Source organism: Rissa tridactyla, chromosome 4, assembly GCF_028500815.1.
Source record: "Rissa tridactyla isolate bRisTri1 chromosome 4, bRisTri1.patW.cur.20221130, whole genome shotgun sequence".
NCBI classification, from domain to species: domain Eukaryota; kingdom Metazoa; phylum Chordata; class Aves; order Charadriiformes; family Laridae; genus Rissa; species Rissa tridactyla.
In genome coordinates this window covers 66,613,315-66,633,796 of record NC_071469.1, presented here as the reverse complement: position 1 = coordinate 66,633,796, position 20,482 = coordinate 66,613,315, and the positions used below count along the sequence as shown (strand labels likewise).

The 20,482-nt window shown below is 39.7% G+C and overlaps 1 protein-coding gene across 13 annotated transcripts in view; it reads left to right on the top strand.

Moving 5' to 3' along the window:
- Positions 1-19,707, top strand: part of KIAA0586 (KIAA0586 ortholog) — a 76,320-nt gene extending 56,613 nt beyond the window's left edge. For 8 of the 13 annotated variants that reach the window (XM_054201418.1, XM_054201412.1, XM_054201411.1 and 5 more), the window contains 2 exons: positions 7,707-7,800; positions 19,338-19,707. In XM_054201418.1, the coding sequence (XP_054057393.1) occupies positions 7,707-7,800; positions 19,338-19,419 (176 nt within the window). In that variant the 3' untranslated portion in view covers positions 19,420-19,707. Of the gene's footprint in view, positions 1-6,017; positions 6,221-7,706; positions 7,801-19,337 lie in introns of those variants that run through there. The other 5 variants (XM_054201421.1, XM_054201420.1, XM_054201410.1 and 2 more) reach the window with 2 other exon arrangements.
- The last annotated feature ends 775 nt before the right edge of the window (positions 19,708-20,482 follow it).

Sequence of the window (20,482 nt, the reverse complement as noted above, 5' to 3'; positions counted from 1 at the left end):
GCTGCATGTGGCACCACTGCTTCATCCCTGCAATGCAGATTTCATAGAATCATAGAATAATTTAGGTTGGAAAAGACCCTTATGATCATTGAGTCCAACCATAAACCTAACACTGCCAACTCCACCACTAAACCATGTCCCCATTCTGTGATTCTAAGCGCCATTTCTACATGTCTCTTAAATTCTTCCGGGGATGGTGACTCCACCACTTCCCTGGGCAGCCTGTTCCAATGCTTGACAACCCTTTTGGTGAAGCAGTTTTTCCTAATATCCAGTCTAAACCTCCCCTGGCACAATTTGAGGCCATTTCCTTTTGTCCTATCACCTGTTACTTGGGAGAAAAGACCGACCCCCACCTCACTACAACCTCCTTTCAGGTAGTCAGGAGCAATAAGGTCTCCCCTCAGCCTCCTTTTCTCTAGGCTAAACAACCCCAGCTCCCTCAGCTGTTCCTCGAAGACTTGTTACTGAGACCGTTCGCCAGCTCCGTTGCCCTTCTTTGGACTCACTCCAGCACCTCAATGTCGTCTTTGTTGTGAGGGACCCAAAATGGACACAGTACTTGGAGGTGGGGCCTCACCAGTGCCAAGTACAGGGGGACAATCACTTCCCTAGTCCTGCTGGCCACACTGTTTCTGATACAGGCCAGGATGCTGTTGGCCTTCTTGGCCACCTGGACATACTTCTGACTCATATTCAGTTGGCTGTTGGCCAACACCCCAAGGTCCTTTTCCACCAGGCAGCTCTCCAGCCACTCTGCCCAAAGCCTGTAGGGATAGGCTTGCATGGGGTTGTTGTGACCCAAGTGACAGGCACTTGGCCTTGCTGAACCTCACACAATTGGCCTTGGCCCATTGATCCAGATCCTTCTGTAGAGCCTGCCTACTCTCCATATTTCTCCATGTTTACCCATTTTTTCCTTTTTGCAGGTTTGGGGCAGGGGGAGGGAGGGTTTGGTTGGTTTGGGGGTTGTGGGTTTTTTTGTAGCTTGTGTCTCCAGTGTCCAGGCATATTCTAAGTGGAATTTTCTTTAGGAGGAGAGTAAGTCTTACTGCGACATATCCACTCTTACGAGTTATAAATACTGGCTGAGAGCCCCAAATTGCTGTTTCCACTTTGGCAGTCTATCTTTGATCTTTCACCAGTTCCAGTTTCCAGTTGTATAAATCTACCTATTGTCAGCCTGTCTAGGGACCAAGCTAGAATGTGATGCTTTTTCTTTTGTGTAAGATTCTCATGTGGTGGTGAATCAGCTGGAGTCGTTGTGCATTGCAAGTAGGGAATGATCTTGATAGCAAGTATTGAATACAGTCTCATATCTCCTGGATTCTAACACGCTGTTCACCAGTCTATCAAAATTGTTGTGCCAAAGCAGTCTTTCTCACAGCCTCTGTAGGATTCGTAAACGTGCTAGGATCTGACTGAAGCAGCTTTGTATTGTGTATTATGATTTGTATGCACTTTTACAAACTTAAAGTAATTGCTGTTGCCTTCATTGTAAAGAGCAAAAAATAAACACACACAATAAACCCCCTGAATGGGCACTGATCCCACTGGCACTGATCTTGAGTAACTCTGAATAAAAGCAGATGGCAGCAAGCTGACTAGGCTGACCTGCTTTACCCTTTCATGCAAATACTGCTTATATAAATGGGGGACACACACAAAAAATTAATAGGCTTGGGCAAGCCACCTAAGGACAGAGACTCCCCACGTACTTAATGCTTACATCAGCCCCAGGGCTGTTTCCAGTTAGCTCTTCTCTGGAGGGAGGTGTTACTCAGAAATTAGTGGTTCCACAACTCTGAGCCCATGGTTTAATAAGAAAGAACTGATGTGCATCTAGAAAGTAAGTGTGCTTAGCTGTTCTGTGGCCTGTGTGTTGTGGTAGGTCATGGAAAATGATCAGAACAGTCTCTCCTGAACTTGCTACTCATTTATATACATATAATTGAGTCTGAAGTCCCTTTACACATCATCTTCCGTCATAATGTTGTAAAGAGGCCTTAGATTTTTATGGTCTTGCACTACTTTAATTTGCATGCCTGTTCATTAGTAGTGATGGCAAATGTATATTTATTGAGATTCCTAGTTGTTCTAAACGTTGTGTGTCAGTGTGTCATTATAACAAGCTGTGTTGTAAGAAATAGCTTTATCTTTTTCTTATTCAGCAGACCATTTAGTTGGAGTTACTGCCTCCAGGAGTATGCTACAGCCTCTGCCAGAGATTGCAGCTTGCAAAGACAATTTCCTGAATACAATGTATTTCCATTTCTCAGTCACTATTGTTTTCAGCCTGGTATATCAATGCCAGCTAAGCTGGAATCAGGAACCGTTCCAGCTGTCTTAGGTAGACCTGCTACCGACTCTGTGTTAGTTCAGTTGGCAGATGCGCTATAGGATCTTTTAGGATGATCATCGTTTCTTGGATTAACAGTCATTTAAGTAGGCCTCTTCTCTAACATTTCTTTTTTGGTGTAAAAGTTGTGGTTCTTTATAAAAGGCATCAGTATCAGACCAGGAGGTCTTGATGCGTTTGGGTGCTGGCAACATACTGCATGGATACTGTATGGTGACAGGTGAAGACAAGGAGTATTACAAACACATATTTCAACTTGGAGAAACGTATATAGCACTGTGATAGGAGAAATGTAGGCTTTCTGTCTTCAGTATGTGCTGCGTTTGTTTCATTTTTCTGGTTGGCAGGGAAGGCAAGTGTTGCCTTTATAATTCAGTGGCTTGTGCATGTGTGAAAGCAACACAAACAGCTTCTGCTTTCCCCACTTTGTTGGTTTTGGTTATCCTTGGGCAGAGGCAGCTGGACTCCCTTCAGCTTTACCTGTTGTTAAGAGTTCAATTCAGCTTTTTAAAGCACTACATAAAAATTGGAAGGAGACAGCTGTTTGTGTGGGGAGTGGCTGAGTAGAAGAGGAATTACTACGGACAGGAGCATATATGCTGAGTGGAGGTAGTTTAATGCGAGTGATGAATAATCCATAGACTCTGACTGTCAGACCCCAAAACCTCTTTTGTAAAGGGGATGGGTGATTTACAAGAGCTGTCATTCTCAGCTATTAAACTTTTTTAACGCTTTGTAAATTTTTGCACTGCTAGCAGAGGTGAGGCATAGCGGTAAAGTTATTAATAAAATCGAAGTAGCCAATGAAGACAGATATTTAGATGATTGGTGTCCACAGTCAAACTGTAATGTTATTTTTTTAATTTAACTGCTAATTATATTGTGAGAGGGCTTGACTTACCAGCAGTTTTCAGTGTTGAACAGTGTAGTTACCTAAGTATTTTATTTGCTTATTTTTCTAGATACTTTAGGAGTAAAGAGACCTTCTACTTTATGTACTAAAGAGATGCCAGGTTTTTCCAGCACCAGCTTCTCAATACAGTGTTACAGAGACTGCCTATAATTAAATATAAATATATGTTTCCAGTGCCCATGTGATTAATTTCTTAAGACTAGGAGCTCAGGAAACTTTCAAGTAAGGCAACAGCGTGGAGTAAATGTTATCTAGGATGTCTTCCAAATGAAGAATGCTATATAAATAATGGTAATGCACCTCTCTGATAACATGCTGATTTTGAGAAATGCGGTCTGCCAAAGTAGCTTTCTTCTTAAAAATAGGGTAAGGACTGGTGAATGAAGATTAAAGTTGTCGTGTGTGACCTGTTGCTCACTGCGGGGGTTGCATACGGGACTGCGTTTTGTAATAGTGTTGAGTAAGACGTGCAAATGCAAAACTTGGTTAAAACACTTTTCATCTTCCATAAAACTAGTTTTGAAAGTAAAATACAACAATTCCTCATCTTTGAAATACCAGTTGCAAATGTGCTTTTGGTGACTGCATTTGCAAGCAACAGTAGTAAATGATGGAGATGGGTTAAATTTTGACTGTGGACTACTGTGTTCTATTTTTTATCATGTATGCTGTCATTCAGGAAAAAAAACCCTACACCTAGAAAAACTTAATTTAGATTTAGAACCTTTGTATCTCTGTTACCATTCTTCTCTATCTAAAACTTGTATTTTGCTTTTAAAGCAGGAAGAACTGTTTTTAAGCACAGTTCTAAACAACCTGAGTGAAAGTTGTTGAGTGTGACACAAAATATGTAGCAGTTCTGTAAAATGCACTTTTTTATTTCCCCCAGTGCTTTGTCTGCAGGGAGTTAACTCTTTCTGTGCATGATACAACTTTGACATTCATTAACTCTTTCTTTTAATGTCAGATAGGCATGTAGTTTCAGTACAAAGTAATAATTCATCAACCATATTTGAACAATGAAAATGTGTATCTCACATTTTCTGGGTCTCGTAGAATTACGTTTATGTTTTGGCTCCAAACTATGCAATCAAAGCAGCTTAGAATTAATGTGGTTGACCAGCACACCTCCATCCAAACTCGGGGTGTTAGAATAAAGTAATAATCTCAGGGTTGCCTATTGTGGCCTTGTTTTATGCACTGTACATATTGCAAGACTTGGGCAGAGCTATGTTTGTTTAAAGACAGTATAACAGATGCAGTTTCTGTCCTTGTCAGACCAGTAGAAGTAAAAAGCATGGAATTTGCTGGCAGTTGCTTAGTTTCTGGGTTTTTTTGTTTGTTTGTTTTTATAATCGTAAAACCATAATTACAGATTTTGAGACAATTGTTTTATTTACTTAACAGCTGCTATCGTGCCCTGTTACATAAATCAAAATTATAAATGGGAAATATTTACCAGTTTGAGTTATAATATAAATACACGATTATCTTCTTAAAAGTGCACGTAGCTTATTTCAGTAATTGGACCCACTCCTGGAGACAGGCAAGCAGGGAGATTACACAGGCAATGCTTGTTTCTGAAGATGAAGCTTCCTTCCTGATTTAAAAAAAAAACAAGAGAAAAGAAAGGGGAAGCAGTTTCCTGTTGGAGTCTTTACTTTAAGGGAGGCTGGGCAGTCGTGCCTCCCCCTGCTCCAGCTGGCCTTTACATGCCGTCCTTTGTGGAGGCATTCTCTGCTGAACGATGTCCAAAACCGTTTTTACAAGAGCATTTGGGGCTTTCCTCTACAGACAGACCTGGGATTTAAAGAAATTTTTGCTCCTCTCTCATTTGCTTTTAAAGGCAAGGCTACAACAGCCGGTATCTCTGAGGTTAAGCCTTGATAAAGGCTGTTCTGTTCCTAAGATTTGTAATCTTCTAGACATGGCCTAATGAAGAGAATACAAAATTTCAGCTGTATGTAAGAAATGTGTTCTGATCTTGATATATATGACATGAAAAATTAATAATAGCAGCAGCACTGCAGGCAAAATCTTCTCTGCTACAATGTGACAGCCCACCCCTTTGTCAGAGGTTTCAAGAATTTGGCTGCACGTTTGGAAATAAGCTGGAGAGATGTTTTAGCTTAGACAAAGCACAGCACACAACGGCTTTGCTGGAGTGTTGGCTCTGTGCTTATGGCAGGAAACTGCAGTAAAAACCATACTTTTCTACCTACAATATGTGGTGGTTGTTTTGAATCTTTTTTTTTTTTTAGTCTTTTTTTTTTTTTGCTTGAGTACCCAAGCAGCTAAAAGCTAGAACCACTTAAGGTGACAATTAGGGCCTGACTGTATACTTCATTAATTCAGTAGGTCTTTTTCTTTAAGGACAAACTCCCTTGTTCTGTCTATCCAGTGTGGGCTGTTAAATGAGAGCCATACATTCAGTTCTTCAGTCCAGGTGCTTTTTGCAAGTCCGCATGGAAAGTGAAGCGCGTATAAAGAAGAGTAGACTTCATGTGTACCCATCGTAGGTCTGAATCATGTATTAAGGAGATGTTTACATCATGCGACACTAGTAGCTCAAAAATCCGTGAACTAGCCATCAAGCAGTCTCCAGAAGCAGTGAAGCTCCAGGGATGTGTGGTGGTGTGCTAAAGCTGATGGGTCCCGGGACAATGTGATTTCATAAGGCATCCAGGACATCTGTATTTTGTAGACATACTTGCTTGGGTATCTGAGCATGTGTCTGTCTTTCAGAGTGTGCCATCCAACCATTCACGCTTACGTGGAGCACTGCAGTACAGAGCCTGCCAGAGGGAATATTTTGAAGTTCAGATGTTTTGAGTCTGAGAGTGAAATTGCAGAAGGCCCTTAGAGGTCTGACTTATTGTGCAATCTCTGTAAGTAATTCGTAATCAAAATACCTTTGCACATGTCACTTTTATATTTCCTGTAATAAAACAGCAAGAGCAATTAAGATTTTGGACCATAATCTTCTACAAGCTTCTAAAAATGCATGGGTTGGGGATTTTTTGAGTTATGGCTGAAATAGCCAATTTTAAAATTTTTGATTGCTTCAAAAAAAGTTTGGTAATGGCTATTCTAATAGATTTTTAACTTTAGCCTGCCAAACAAAGCTGTTATGTGGTAACATAATTGATCTGAAGTTTTCTTTTGAAAAAAGTTAAGTAAGAAACCAAAAGAACTCTTCACAAAACCGGAAGACATCTGTACTCCGGTAACCCAGTATGTGACCTACTGGGCTTTATGCATTTCAAATCAAAAAGAATCAGTAAATATACTGCCATATGCGTGCAAATGTGTCTGATAACACGCTGTGTGCTGCGGATCTGTAATGTTCTGACACGGTTCAGAAAGCTGTCTGTGGTCTTGGCATTCTTCAGGAAACATTAGATTAATATAGCTGCCTTTGTCATATAATTTTCTTCTTGTTTAAGTAGGTGTGTGAAGGCTGGTGCTACATAAATGGATTACACGGAAGACTTTGGAGGAAGAGGGGGCTTGTAAATGAGGCTGAAATTAATGAATATAAGAATTAGAAATCAAAACTTTATGTTTAGTCTAAGGAGAAACAATTCCGTAAACCATAACCACATGGCTGTTTCTTGTTTGCATCAGCTCTGGTTGACTGTTATTGTCTTCTGTTAGTTCTCTGGGGCAGTGGCCTGACTTTGTTGAATGAGCCAATTGTTTTCCTTTGTGTTGCCCATCAAGTAAGTCCCCATCTGGTTTGTATCAGACTGTTTTCACAGCCAACAACTGCTGCCTTTTCTATATCCTGACACTTAAGGGCCCCATGCTATCAAAGCATTGCTGTGATAGCCTGTCTGGCTGGGCCCATACAGCTGTGCCTTGCAGCTTGAAACTATTACCCAAGTAATGGTAACTTAGAACTTGAACTGGCTCTTATTCCCACTGGTGTCATGTGTACAGTGAACAGAATACATTTTTGTTGAACTCCGTGTTCAACAAAAAATTCTTTAAAGCTCTCAGCGTATATGATTGGTTAGTTTTTATTTTCCAGCAGCTTCCTGTATCTAGAGGCAGTTTTGTATTCTTCTAAAACATTAATGAGTGCAAGACAGGCAATACTTATTTAAGACATTGTTGTTATTACTTACTTTTATGGTACATTAAAGCTCAATAAGTGAAAATTAAACAAGCAAATGATTCTTAATGAGGATTTTTCTTATCAGATTTAGAATACATTTCCAAGAAACTTTCTGTGCATAATAAAGGTAGGTTGTGTGAATAATGCTATACATTGGCTACTACGTTACTCACTTTCTAAGCAGTGATCCAAAAATACAGAGCAATGGACAATGAAGCTGCATTAGCCTGTTTATTTCTTCTCTGAAGGAACTGGGAAGGATTGGATAACTCTGTAACCTGGGCAGTAAAACTATATTACGGTTTGCATTGCAGAATCATTGAGAGGCCCCTGGAATGATCCAGGTCCCTTTCTGCCTGGCTTCCTACATGGTAGGAGACAGTCCTGTTCCGAGGGACCTTGCAACACGTGCATTTTCTCCCTCCAAGGTTTAAAAAAACCACAACATTGCATCAAATAATAGTGACATTCAAGTGTTGTCTTATATAAAGAAAGATATCATCTTTAAGCATTTGTTCTCTTCTGTTCTTGTGTAGGCCATGTATCCATCTAACTCTCAGTGACAGAGTAATGATGAGCGGAAACATATTCCCCAACTTGTATATGTATTGAATTTTAAGTATATTCTGGACTCAGCTCTTTCATGATATTTAAGAGAGGAAGAGAAAGAAAATAATGGATAATGCATTTCAAATTTCTGGTCTTACTGTGTGTGCAAGAAACTGCTAGAAAGCAGACTGATTTATCTAATACTTGCAGAGTAAGTGTTCCTGAACTTGGGAGTGCATGTGTGTGTATATAATGTGGGTGAATTTGCTTCAAGTAAAATAATGGGGAGCCCTTAAATTCCATGAGACGCACAAGATGAGATTTTTTTGCCTTTGTGCTATTCATACTGGTACACACTGGGTGTCATTGTGACAGACTAGGGTTGTGCTAAATAATTGGGTTTATGTCATTGTCAGGTATTTAGAGGGTTTGCAAAAGCTGCTTTCTTAAGGAGCTTTCCATAATTGCTTTTCCTTTGAGCACTATATAAATTCAGGAGTTGCAGTGTGTGCTCTGGAGCAGCAGACAGACCCAGGCATCTGTGCCATTCACCTGCACAAGTCGAGTCCCATCAGCACACGCCTCCGCAAGGAAGCTGCTCCCACACATGCCAACTGAATTTCTGCGCACGCTCCCTTCCAGTGCAAATTTCCCTGTACTGTGGCCAGGAATATTTAAACCCAGACAACTGATAAATGAATTTCATTCAGGCTGCTTACAAGCTATATTAATCATGCTTGTGGCCCAGTGCAATGAAGAAAGCTATTGATGAACTGAGTGCAACCAGGTTTGGCATCAATAGTTTGAACTGGGAAGAGTGAATGTCAAAGTGCTGCAATGCTTTCTAAAATAAGTTGACACTAGACACCAGAAAGAGTTGCCACCATCAGTTAATGCAGTCAGGATCTTCAAAGTTTCAACTTGCGTGTGTGTGCACTGCTTCAGAGGTAAAGAACATCTGCCCAAATGAGAACTTAATGTAAATGAGTATGTTCAGTGTCTCAGAAGGCATTGCTTGACTGCTGCTCGAAGATTTGTGCAGAGCACCTCCTGCATTGCTAACAACAGTTGTCGGTTTCACTGTCACTGCTGGGGAACCGCTGGGTCAGTAGTGAAATCTTCAAGAAGCATAGTGTTGCTGGGAGCAGTCTGCAGTGTTTTCCCCTCTTTATATAGTGCTCAGTAGAGATGGAGGTGTGTGTCGTATTAAAATCAGAAGCGATGTGGATAACAGAGTTAAGAAGGTGGTGTAATGTGCTGGATATGTAGCATAGATGTAGAGCAATATGTTTCTGCAGTTCGTTTACTGATTTAGAGCTCAGATTCACTGCATATTAAGAAGGAATTTTGTTTTTACTCTTTCCCATGTAGCAGGCCAAGGTTCTTAGATTGGTGTTTTGGTTTTTTTTGGTTGTTTGGTTTTTGTTTGTTTTGTTGTTTGGGTTTTTTTTACAAGGAGGAATGCTTCTATCTATTGTACGAAGTTTAAACATTTTAGATTGTAATAAACTTTAAGACCTTTCAGAGTCTTTGCTTCTGGCATCACACCGGGTCTCATTTCAAGAGAAGGTTAGATGGTCTTTGGCGGAATAGGGTCTGGACACTTGCGTAATGGCTGTCTACCAGCATATCTTCCAGTAAAGACATTTAATGTTTTCCTTATTTTAACATATGCTTACTTATCTAGATTGCAACGGTATTCTTTCTGAACTACTACAAATATTGCTTGCCTCTCTAAAATTCCTAGAATTGCTTATCCCTAATACATTTTTCAAAGTTAATTGATATGCACCAATGGTAAGACCTTTAATGGCCATCTTCTGCTGTTTAACATATCTTTAAAGGAGGTCTTTTTAACAACTTTGTCGGCATGTATGCTAGAAATGTGCATAGAGATGTCCTACTGTTTATTAGAATACATTGCTGGAAAACGCTAACTGTATAGGGCTGGTTTTGTTCTGTCTTGTCTTGTTTTTTCCTGGGGAAAATATTTATAATCTCCATTTCAAAAGGTGTAATTACAAAAATTGAGTAATTGTGCTGTAGGTATAACCATTTTAATATGCCAGATCTTTGTAATGGCAGTACAGTAATAGGAGTCTGTTTCCATATGGAGAATCCCATGACTTTGGAAGTCAAAATCATCAAAATAAATTAATAGGGTCATGTGAATATTTAGATTTTAGAAGTATTCAGAATAGAGAAATACAGCTATTTTGTTTGTGGTCATCTAGATAAACACTTGCTCTTTGAACAGTTTTTTATTTTTAGTATATCATATAAATTTTTATTATAAGAATGCATTTAGTGACCCTGTTATATGTGAAGAGTGATGTATAATGAGAAAATTCTGCCCTGCAGTACTGCCTGAAGAGCCGTGCAGTACAGAAGGTTTTCTGTTTTCTTCCTGATGCCTACCCCCTAGACTTCATTCAGTCTGGGTGCTGATTGCTGCCCTGGCTGGAGGGTACGTAACCTCCTTTCCCAGGAAATCCTCTTGTTTGTTTGAGGGAGAGCTCATCAAGGTCTTCCATCCCGTCACACTTTTAAGTGATAGAAAGTAGCTTGTGACTTCTGTCACTAATTCACTGAAAGTTGTCCTCTTAACATTCCTAACAATTTTTTCAATAGTCATGTAGCTGAGGAGTTAATAGGGCTGGATAGTGTGCGATGCTTAGTAAGCGTATTCAGGGCAAGCATCACTGCAGATAACATGTTCAGTCTTTATCTGCAACATACTGAACCTGTCTGATAAGTAGAGATTGTTATATGTGTATCCCAAGTGATATGGACAACCACGCATCAAAAACTGCCTAAGAGCAGCATGTTAGAGTAACTGTTGGTAATTTAGCTGCATGGGCCAAATTGATCTGAAGACAGGAAGGCGGAGACTCCAGAGTAACCCAGAACATATCCTGGCCAGTACACTAACTTACAAAAGAACATAATTTGCTTAGGGGATCCATCACTGGGACACCCATCTTCTTTTTAAGCGCGAACTGGAAAGATGTTCATTTTCAAACCCACTGCAACCCTTATTTATGATGAAACATCATTGAATTTTTCATTCAACTTTAATTACTTGTGTAAATTATTTTTAAATTATTTTTAAGTAAAAACAGGCCGTGTAACTTTTAAGAATTAAAAAGATGCTTTGATTGTTTTTTTTGTTTACTTGCCACTCCCCATGTAGGCTATGAATGCTATTATGTCTAGCACTGTGGTATGATGTAGATAAGCTGGAGGTGGTATTGCTGCAATTAATATTGTTAAGATACGAGGTCTCAGTAGAGCCAGTCCTACTGCTAGGATTGCAGTGAACAGTTCTGCATCCTGAGGGAGGTCTGCGTAACTTTATCTTAGAATTTAGTATGAATTCCCACTATTGATCATTTGAATTTTTTTAAATTTTTTTTTTTGAGCTGCTTTATTTTGCTTGAGATACTGGCATTAAAATGCCTTTTGGATCCCCAAACATGAAGGTGTGAATAACAGAGCTTGAATATATTATATACAACTGTACTTTAAAAATTACTTTCTCATCCACTTGCCTGTTAGATTTTGCAGAAAATGAGAAAAAGATTGGTATGTAGGTGACACTTAGTTGTACTGAATAAATAAAATATTAATTACACAATTACATACGCAGTTTTTAAATTATCACTTGTCAGATTCTCCTGATTCCACCAGCTGTGGATTTAGAGATTACTCCCCCCCCCCCCCAGCTCTTACACAAGATACACATTTTCCTGGTGTTTTTCAAAGACTCTGGACTAGTAATGAACCAACTCCTTCTCCTTTTTTTACTTTGAAATGAAAGCTGCTGCTCCAAGGTTTACCGCATCTCATTTCTCCTCAAGAAAATGGTTACGGTCAAGAAGCAGCAGTGCTTAAAATTTAAGAAAAGACTATTTGTTTCTAGCCAATTCCACATCAAAAATTAACAGGCATCTGTACAGAAATATCAAATTGACTTCTAATATTTCTTCTTAATTTTAATAATTATTGTAGTTATTTGGAAAGATCATTACTCATCTTTTGGAAGTGATTTGCTGGGAAACGATAGCAAGAGTTGTGGCCAGGGAACAAACTTGTTAAGCAATGGGATACTCTACAGAGCAAAATACACCAGATCAAAAGAAGCAGGGTAGATTTTAGTCACCAAAAGGAAATATTTTAGTAAACTCTGCAATTTCATTTCTAGATGGTTTTGGAGCTGCTTTCTGTCTGTCCTTCCCTACTGGTCTCTGTGTTAGGATTTTGAAAAATCTGGTTCTAGTTTATTTTATGTATTTCTAGTTTTTGTTCTGTTTAGTGTTGTTATTGGTGGGAATACAGCATGTTTTGGAAAACCACTGAACCTTGAACTCAGACTTGAGAGGAGGAAAAATCGTTTTCAAATACTCTGCTTTGAAAAATTTGTTGGCTGCTTAGCCTGTGTCCTGCCCTCCTTTACTGACCCAGGATCTGAATTTATTTTCTTTTCAGAAATATTTATAGCTAGGATATACATCAGGGTTTAAAGAAACAAACAAAAAAAGGAAAGCAGTGTGTGTATGCATGTTTATTTTCTGTGTGCTTGTATGCGGAGTTTCTGTAAGTACATTACACCATGTGAAGATGGAATTTGCCAAGTTTAGGTCAAAACTTGAACTGAACTCATACTATACAGTTTTCTGTCTCCACTGGTGTCTGTGGCCCACTTATGGAGGTTTATGAGTTGGCTGAAGCCTTTTAGAATTAAACTGTGCTTTTTCATCTCAAGCAGTAGAATCATACTTCTAAATCCAGACATTTTTGGCTCAAGTCCTACAGATGTCTGTCCATTTCTGTAAAAGAACTCAAGTGTTTTAATTGTAAATCTATCCCTTTCATGTAACTCAGCCCTAGAAATTTGGCCTAAGGTTGCCTAGAGTCATTTCTGTTTGCATGAAACCAGCTTGGTTAGGCGCAGCTTGTTTTTGAGTTACAAGAACAGATCTGCAGGCATTTGCAGACCATTTTGTTCTTGCTTTCTGTATTCCTGTCCTAGTGGAAGGCAGCTGTCTGACATGCAGCCCGGGGCCCTATGCATAGCAAAGCATTTACATAATGAGAACAGAGTCCCTGCTCTAAAAAGCACACGTGCTTAAAGATTTTTGCTTCGTTTCTAGCAGAGCTGAGAGGACACTTTCTCCACAATAACATAGATACACACGTGGATTCAAGGTGGAAGTGGTCCAGAGCTAGAAAAGTGGAGGAGCTATCATTTCTAATGAATGGAGAATAATTTTGTCCAAACAATTGGACTATTTGAACCACCGCTGATGGTCATGCTTATTTTTGAGAATGTCGTATTCTTTACCATCGCCAACATGTGACGAGTTCCTTACCATGCCCACTCGCAACTCTATAAGCCATTAAATTCCAGAAGCATTGAATTATGTAGTCAATATACAAAGTATAGCTAGACATGAGTCTGAACTGGAAATACTGTTCTTATAATTAATAACATGACTCACATTGCAGTGTATTTTATCCTTTCAGTGTAGCCTTCAGAATTGCTTACATCAAAACATTTATCAGTTTCTTACCAGTATATGTTCACCCAGTAAGTCTGGAATAATTTTGATTTTGACAAAAATGCTGCTTCTTGGATTGCTGTACTTGGTAATTTGCCTGTTACAACTACATATGAAAAGGAGTGAATTTTTCTTTGGTACCCTATAGATATCCACGGAGACATGGATTGGATACACATTGGCACAAATATGTACCTCACATCTTTATTTACACATAAAAGCAGCAGATAAAATGTTTCTACTGATAGCGGTTCTGTTACCTTTGGGCTTGTAGGTATTCTTCTACTTTACCGTCATTACCGTAAAGATTTTCTGACAACTCTGTTTCCCTGCTAACAGTCTTTGTAACTGTATCCCAGATGTAAATCTTTTTTTGTAGGGAAAAAGCAAAATGGGGGAATGACAAAGATTTTAAAAAAAAAGGCACTTTCATTGAAGGTTTTAAGATGCTGAGTTACAGATCTGCAGGTGCTGTGCTATCCCCAGTGCTCCAGACACTTGAGATAATGCCATCTGGATTAAATTATTTGTTGGGGCAGGACAGTGTTTTAAACTTTGAAGTCAGTAATAAACAAAGTGAAGCAGCTGGAATCTGGCAGAAGAAGAAACAAGCCATTCATATCAACCTGTGCTATTAAAGGAGAACACTGCACTGGAATTGTTTTTACATATGCTTGGAGCCTTATTATCATAGAAACATAGAATGGTTTGGGCTGGAAGGGACCTTAAAAATCATCTCATTCCAACCCCCCTGCCCTGGGCAGGGACACCTCCCACTGGCCCAGGCTGCTCAAAGCCCCATCCAGCCTGGTCTCGAACACTTCTGAGGAAAGGGCATCCACAACTTCTCTGGGCAACCTGTTCCAGTGCCTCACCACCCTCAGAGTAAAGAATTTCTTCCTAATATCTAATCTAAATCTACCCTCTTTCTGTTTAAAACCATTACCCCTCGTCCTATTGCTACACTCCCTCATAAAGAGTCCCTCCGCATCTCTCCTGTAGGCCCCCTTCAGGTACTGGAAGGACGTTATAAGGTCTTCTTGGAGCCTTCTCTTCTCCAGGCTGAACAGCCCCGACTCTCTCAGCCTGTCCTCATAGCATACGTGCTCCAGCCCTCTGATCATCTTCGTGGTCCTCGTCTGGACCCGTTCCAACAGGTCTATGTCCTTCTTGTGCTGAGGACTCCAAAGCTGGACGCAGTACTCTGGAGTGGGGTCTCATGAGAGCAGAGTAGAGGGGCAGAATAACCTCCCTCAACCTGCTGGCCACTCTTTTTTTTGATGCAGCCCAGGATGCAGTTGGCGTTCTGGGCTGCAAGTGCACATTGCCGGCTCATGCTGAGCTTCTCATCAACCAACACCCTCAAGTCCTCCGCCTCAGGGCTGCCCTCAGTCTATTCTCCCAGCCTGTATCTGGGCTTGGAATTGCTGTGACCCAGGTGCAGGACCTTGCACTTGGCCTGGTTGAACTTCATGAGGTTCGCATGGGCTCACCTCTCAAGCCTGTTCAGGTCCGTCTGGATGGCATCCATTCCCTCCTCACAGCTTGGTGTCATTGGCAAACTTGCTGAGGGTGCATTTAATCCCACTGTCCATGTTGCCAACAAAGATGTTAAACAGCAATGGTCCCTGACCCCTGAGGAACGCCACTCATCACTGATTTCCACTTGGACATTGAGCCGTTGACTGCAACTGTTTGAGTGCAGCCATCCAGCTAATTCCTTATCCACTGAGTGGTCCATCCATCATATCCATGTCTTTCCAATTTAGAGACCAGGATGTTGTGCAGGATAGTGTCAAGGGTTGCTGTGTCACAGGGTTGCTGTGAAGTGATGGTTGTTCTTAAATTTTAATTAGTAGTATGTAGATAATTACAGTAATTATGGTTCTGTTCTTGTACTGAAACAATAACGTGGGTCCTGATCCTTCAGATCCCTCCCCTTGAAGATAGCTCTTTTCACTTATAAGATATGGGTCTGTTTTACATCCAGATAGATTAAAAATAGAAGTTTTATTTATTGCAGGGACACTGACTCAAAGGAGTTAAAGCACATCATTTTTATTTGGCTTAAAAGTCAGCCTCGTTTAGTCTTTTTATTTTGCTAAATAGAAAAATTTTAAAAGAAAGATTTAAACATTTTTCTTTGTTCTTACTGTTGCCAATATGGTATTAGTAACCAAACCTCCCTTCAGGGTGTTTAATTCCTTTTCCATTTGGCATACATTCACAATACACTTGTATATAGCATACTCTCTCTGTGTGACGGTACCTCTTAGAGAAAAACTCCCTTCACAGGTCACCGGATGGTTTACACACCATTCATTTTTATGTTTCTGTTAACCAAAGATCTGGAAATTTAATACTGTACATGAATTTGTTATAGATTGGCAAGAGCAGGAAAAATCTCTAATTTGAAATCTGACCTTTTCCATCTGTGGGTCACCAAGACGTTTTCAGTCACTGTTGAGTTTCTACCAGTCAAGGACCCTTACACACTTATTAAGCGTGTCAGTTTTCAAAGTTTATATGAATGTTTTCTATTAGATGGTGACAATGAATTTGGAGAACTGGAGGTCACCTCAGGTCACGTATTCCATTTATTGGATTTTAACAAGGAAAAATTTTATAAATACATCTAAGTACATGATTACAAAATTGTACTGCATACTTCTAGAGCCTCTCAAGAGGGGGAAAAAAGCTGCGAAGTTTACCTGCCTTCCTGCCCTGCACTGCTTTGTAAATGGAGGAATTTTCCCTTCTGTTTTTATGACATATCAAAAGATTATAAGCACCATTGCAGTTTGCATAGTTGTGGCGGTGAAGAGCTCAATGTTTAAGAGGAAACCATTGTAGTATTGGTTATGAGCTGTTCTCTGATGGGGGAAAGAAATAAAATGGAATATCACATTGTTAAAGAAGGAGCAGGCCAGGGACTATACAAGTGCTATCACTGATGTACAGCAAAAGGCAAATACAGACATCAGTAAATAGCATACATGTGAGCAGGAACACAAGCATTGAAACCTGTGTGCTCGTAGTTGTGTAATTATTCACATACCCATCCCTATACGTATATACGAATGTGTTGTATGCACTGTGCACTCATGAGGTTAGATTAAGCAAGAGGTGATAATGATAAAGCACATGCAGAAGTTACTCAATAGTTGTATCTTTGGGCCAATGTAGAGTTTCAGGACTAGCAGCTTTCTATCCTGGAAAGTTACAGTCACAGAGCAGAATCTCCCTTGTAGCCGAAATAGGATATCCATATTTTTTTTACAGTTAAAATGTTGAAAATCCAGGTTCTGTATTTTTTGTGTGCATCTGACAAAGTCAAAGACTTCACATTTCTGTCTTTAAAAAAAGGGAAATGTTTACTTTTCTTTAGGTATATTTAGATAACTGGTAACTTTTCTGTTGAGCAAGTAGATGGAATTATTCTTTTAATAATTCTGTCCTTTCAACATTTTATATCTATCATAAAAGTGAACTATAGTATACCTGTAAAATATATTAGAGTATGTGCTAGGGAGAATGTAGACTAATATGATACTTTCTTTCAGCAACCCAGAATCAAATACTTGGGAAGTTACTATGGAGCTTTGGGATAAGGGAATATTCTTCCCCCATCACCACCACCACACGTTTTTTTCTTTTTTCTTTAACAAACCTGAAAACAGCTGTTGAAACAATGACATCATGGAATGTGGCATTACTGTGGAAATTATTAACAAAGTCAAGCTTTGAAAGCATTAAACTACATATAGTGTTGGAGAGCTGCTTTAGCGTCTAGGATGATTTACAAGGTTTCCTTGGACGTTACACATTCACGTCTTTACTGTGTGTCAGCTTCACGTCTAACCAATTAAACGCTTTGCTTTTCTTCTGTTCCCTTTCTGAATAACCTATTTTTATCACGCAAACATGGCTACAGACTAAGCTCATGGAAGTACTTCTGGAAAAACAAAACATGTACGTTGCTTGCACATCTTTGTGGTGTTACCATAAACGTCCTTTGGAATCACATTCAGAAGATGTAGGATTTCTCATGTCTTCTTACTTGACAGCTGTGCTTTATAGAGGGGTTCGGGCTGGGGGTGACGAAAGCTGTCCAACTAGTGAGGATAGTCCAGTGAAAATATGGATATTGCTTCTTGCAAACTGCATAAGTGACCGTAGCGGGCAGGTGTCGTGTTGATGCCCTAGGGACACAAAAAAATGTACTTGTGCTCTTGCTAACTCTCCAGAGCCCTGCCTTCCCGAGGGACAGGAGGCTTGTCTGGCACAGGTCGCTGCATGTACGGGCTTTACTGTCTTTGGCCTCATCCACGTTTGACTTCCTAGGCTGTTGGCAGCTGTTCTAGCATGAAAAACACCAGATGAAATTTTATTTTAGCAGTGAGTTTTTGTTGTTTTAATTAGCCATTTGAAGTGTGCTTTGCTACAAGTCAGATGAAAGCAGGTTACTACTACAGTGACATAGTAGATAATTAACTGGGGTGAAAGAAAGCCTAACTTCTTGGTTTTATTTGGAAAATAGTGTTTTAATTACCTAGTCTATCACAGAGGAAGGGAGAATTGTTACAGCTTATTGGAGTAAGAACAAAATCCAAGAGAGCCTTTGCTGTTGCAGACAGTCTCATATATGTTTGTTTTGCTTGTAGCTGCTGCACTTAAAATAAATGTCCCAAGGACAACTGAAATGCTAAAATGCTCTTTCAAAACTCACAAAATGTTTTGTGAATGTTGTAACATTCATCCAGTGCCATTTCTCCTGTCCTCCTTTATTCTGTCTGTATCCTGATTCATGTCTTGCTCCCCCTGCTCTGTGAATTGATTAATCTTGGTTCTTTCCTCTGGTTAAATATAGTAACTCTTGCCCATGGCCCTTCTCCATTCCCATCTCTGGTATCTGGCTACAGGTTGTTTTCTACCTCTCCAGTGTTTCCCGGACAGGAGTACTTTGTCAGCATTTCAGTGATCTTGCACAGCTGTGCAGCCCTCAGGGGCTGCTGGATGGTGGCTGGGCTGTATGGGGGCTTGTCCCTCTCCCAGGACATCCAGATAGCAAGAATGGGAAGTGGCAAGGTACTATCTCAGACTTGCTGGAAAATGAATGTGACTTGTAAAGTCCTGCAAGCCACGTGTCCGGGGGGAGGCTGTGTACATTTTCTCTGGAGTCTGTCAGAGGATGAAAGAAGGGAGATAGACCACAAAGGAGCAGCAAGAAGGACCCTTAATGAGCCAGGGAAATGGACTGGGGATAGGGAATAGCTAAAACAACTTCTCACCTATGTTTTGAGAAGCTGAAGCATTGGTAGGGTGTTTTTCTCTGTACTACTTGTAGCAAATGGCTTCAACTTGGATTGCTTTGCCCTTTATGATTGTACATAGATAGGTGGTATTGAACAATTGGAATGTTTTCTAAAAGTTTGATGCAAACGGACATACAGATATAGATGGAATTTAGAAATACTGTTAGTATCTATGGATGTCATTTCATTCTGTAGAAAACACCAGTATACATATTTGAAATTATTCTGGGCCTACTGGAGATTATAAATGTACATGTGTTTGTATGTATGGTGTATCTATATGTAAATACAACCCAGTCCACATATGCAGAGAAATTCATCCCTTTGTTACCTGATAAAGAGAACTCCAATGGCTAGAACAGCACTCTTTGAAATGGCTCAGAACTGTGGACAGTAAGGGTATCTGTGTCTTTGTATTTCCATGGAATGATGCAATATGGAGATGACTTCAGTGCAGTTTAGTTGTTTGTCATAGACAGCAAATAATGGGTTTTGTTCTGCTTTGTTTTTTTTTTTTTAGGAGAGGATGCTGCCTCACACATGAATTCCCATGTTTCTGCGGCCAAGGTGTCAGTGAAGCTGCCTTCCATGGACATAGATAGTGAAACGCAGAGTATGAGTAGCATACGTGGCAATTCAGATTTTGCAGGGACAGATACATTTTAAAGCTCGTGGCTTTTTATGTCCGTCACTGTCAAAAGATTTTGTCATTGGTACATTTGTCTGCCCACTGTGATAGCTTGGGTGTTTCATCAAAATTCCAGTCTTTCAGTACTATTTATTTTCTACTTTTTTTCTTATAATTTTGTGATGATTATAAATTTAGGCAATGATTCTGTTTGTGAATATATCAAATATTTTTAAGCAAATAAAATGCAATTCTTTCAGAATCATGGTGAGTATTAAAATCCATGGCAAAAGTCTGTCTCACTGATGGAAAAAAATGCTTGGCTCAGTATAATGTCAGTACTGTGAAAATGTTGAGCCAAAGGGAAATATATTTGAAACCAAAGTTTGCAGGAAAATTGTGTTTCTATGCATCTTCAGAGCTTGTTCATCCTTAGAAGACTGCTATCGCAAGTCAGTAATTCAAAATTGCATCTAAAAGAGACCATTAGAATTTGTATTGTTATTATGTTATTATTGTTATTATTCTTATCCTTATTCTTTTTGGGGAATTACAAGAATTTTTCAGCATTTTGATGCTTGTTTCGCTAAAGATTTCACATCTTGAAACATGCCTGAATGAACAATTGTGTGGGTAAGGTTATTTGTTTACATTTTTTAATATAAATTTCTCCTTCTCATGAGACAGAGCTGGTTGCTGCAATCTCAACCCTTCAGAAGCACGAAAATCTCTAGTCACCCTCCCAGAGACGGCTCAACTTTTTATTGTCTCAATCAGGACAACATGGTCGATTCAGCAGTGGCTATGGGGAAAGGCAGGATCATCTGCCCCAGGCAGCATCTAAGCAGAACAAAAAAAGAGGAATTTAGACATGTTCCAGTAGGAAAACTAGGAAAGGAGCTCTTCTCCAGACAGGGCAAACACATCTTTTGCTGTGTTCCTCATCCAGTCTGAGCTTTTCATGGGATATCTGTGGAAAAGGGGAGATACTGTGGCACTTTCAAAGACATGGAGCATGAAGGCATCTCTCAAAAGCT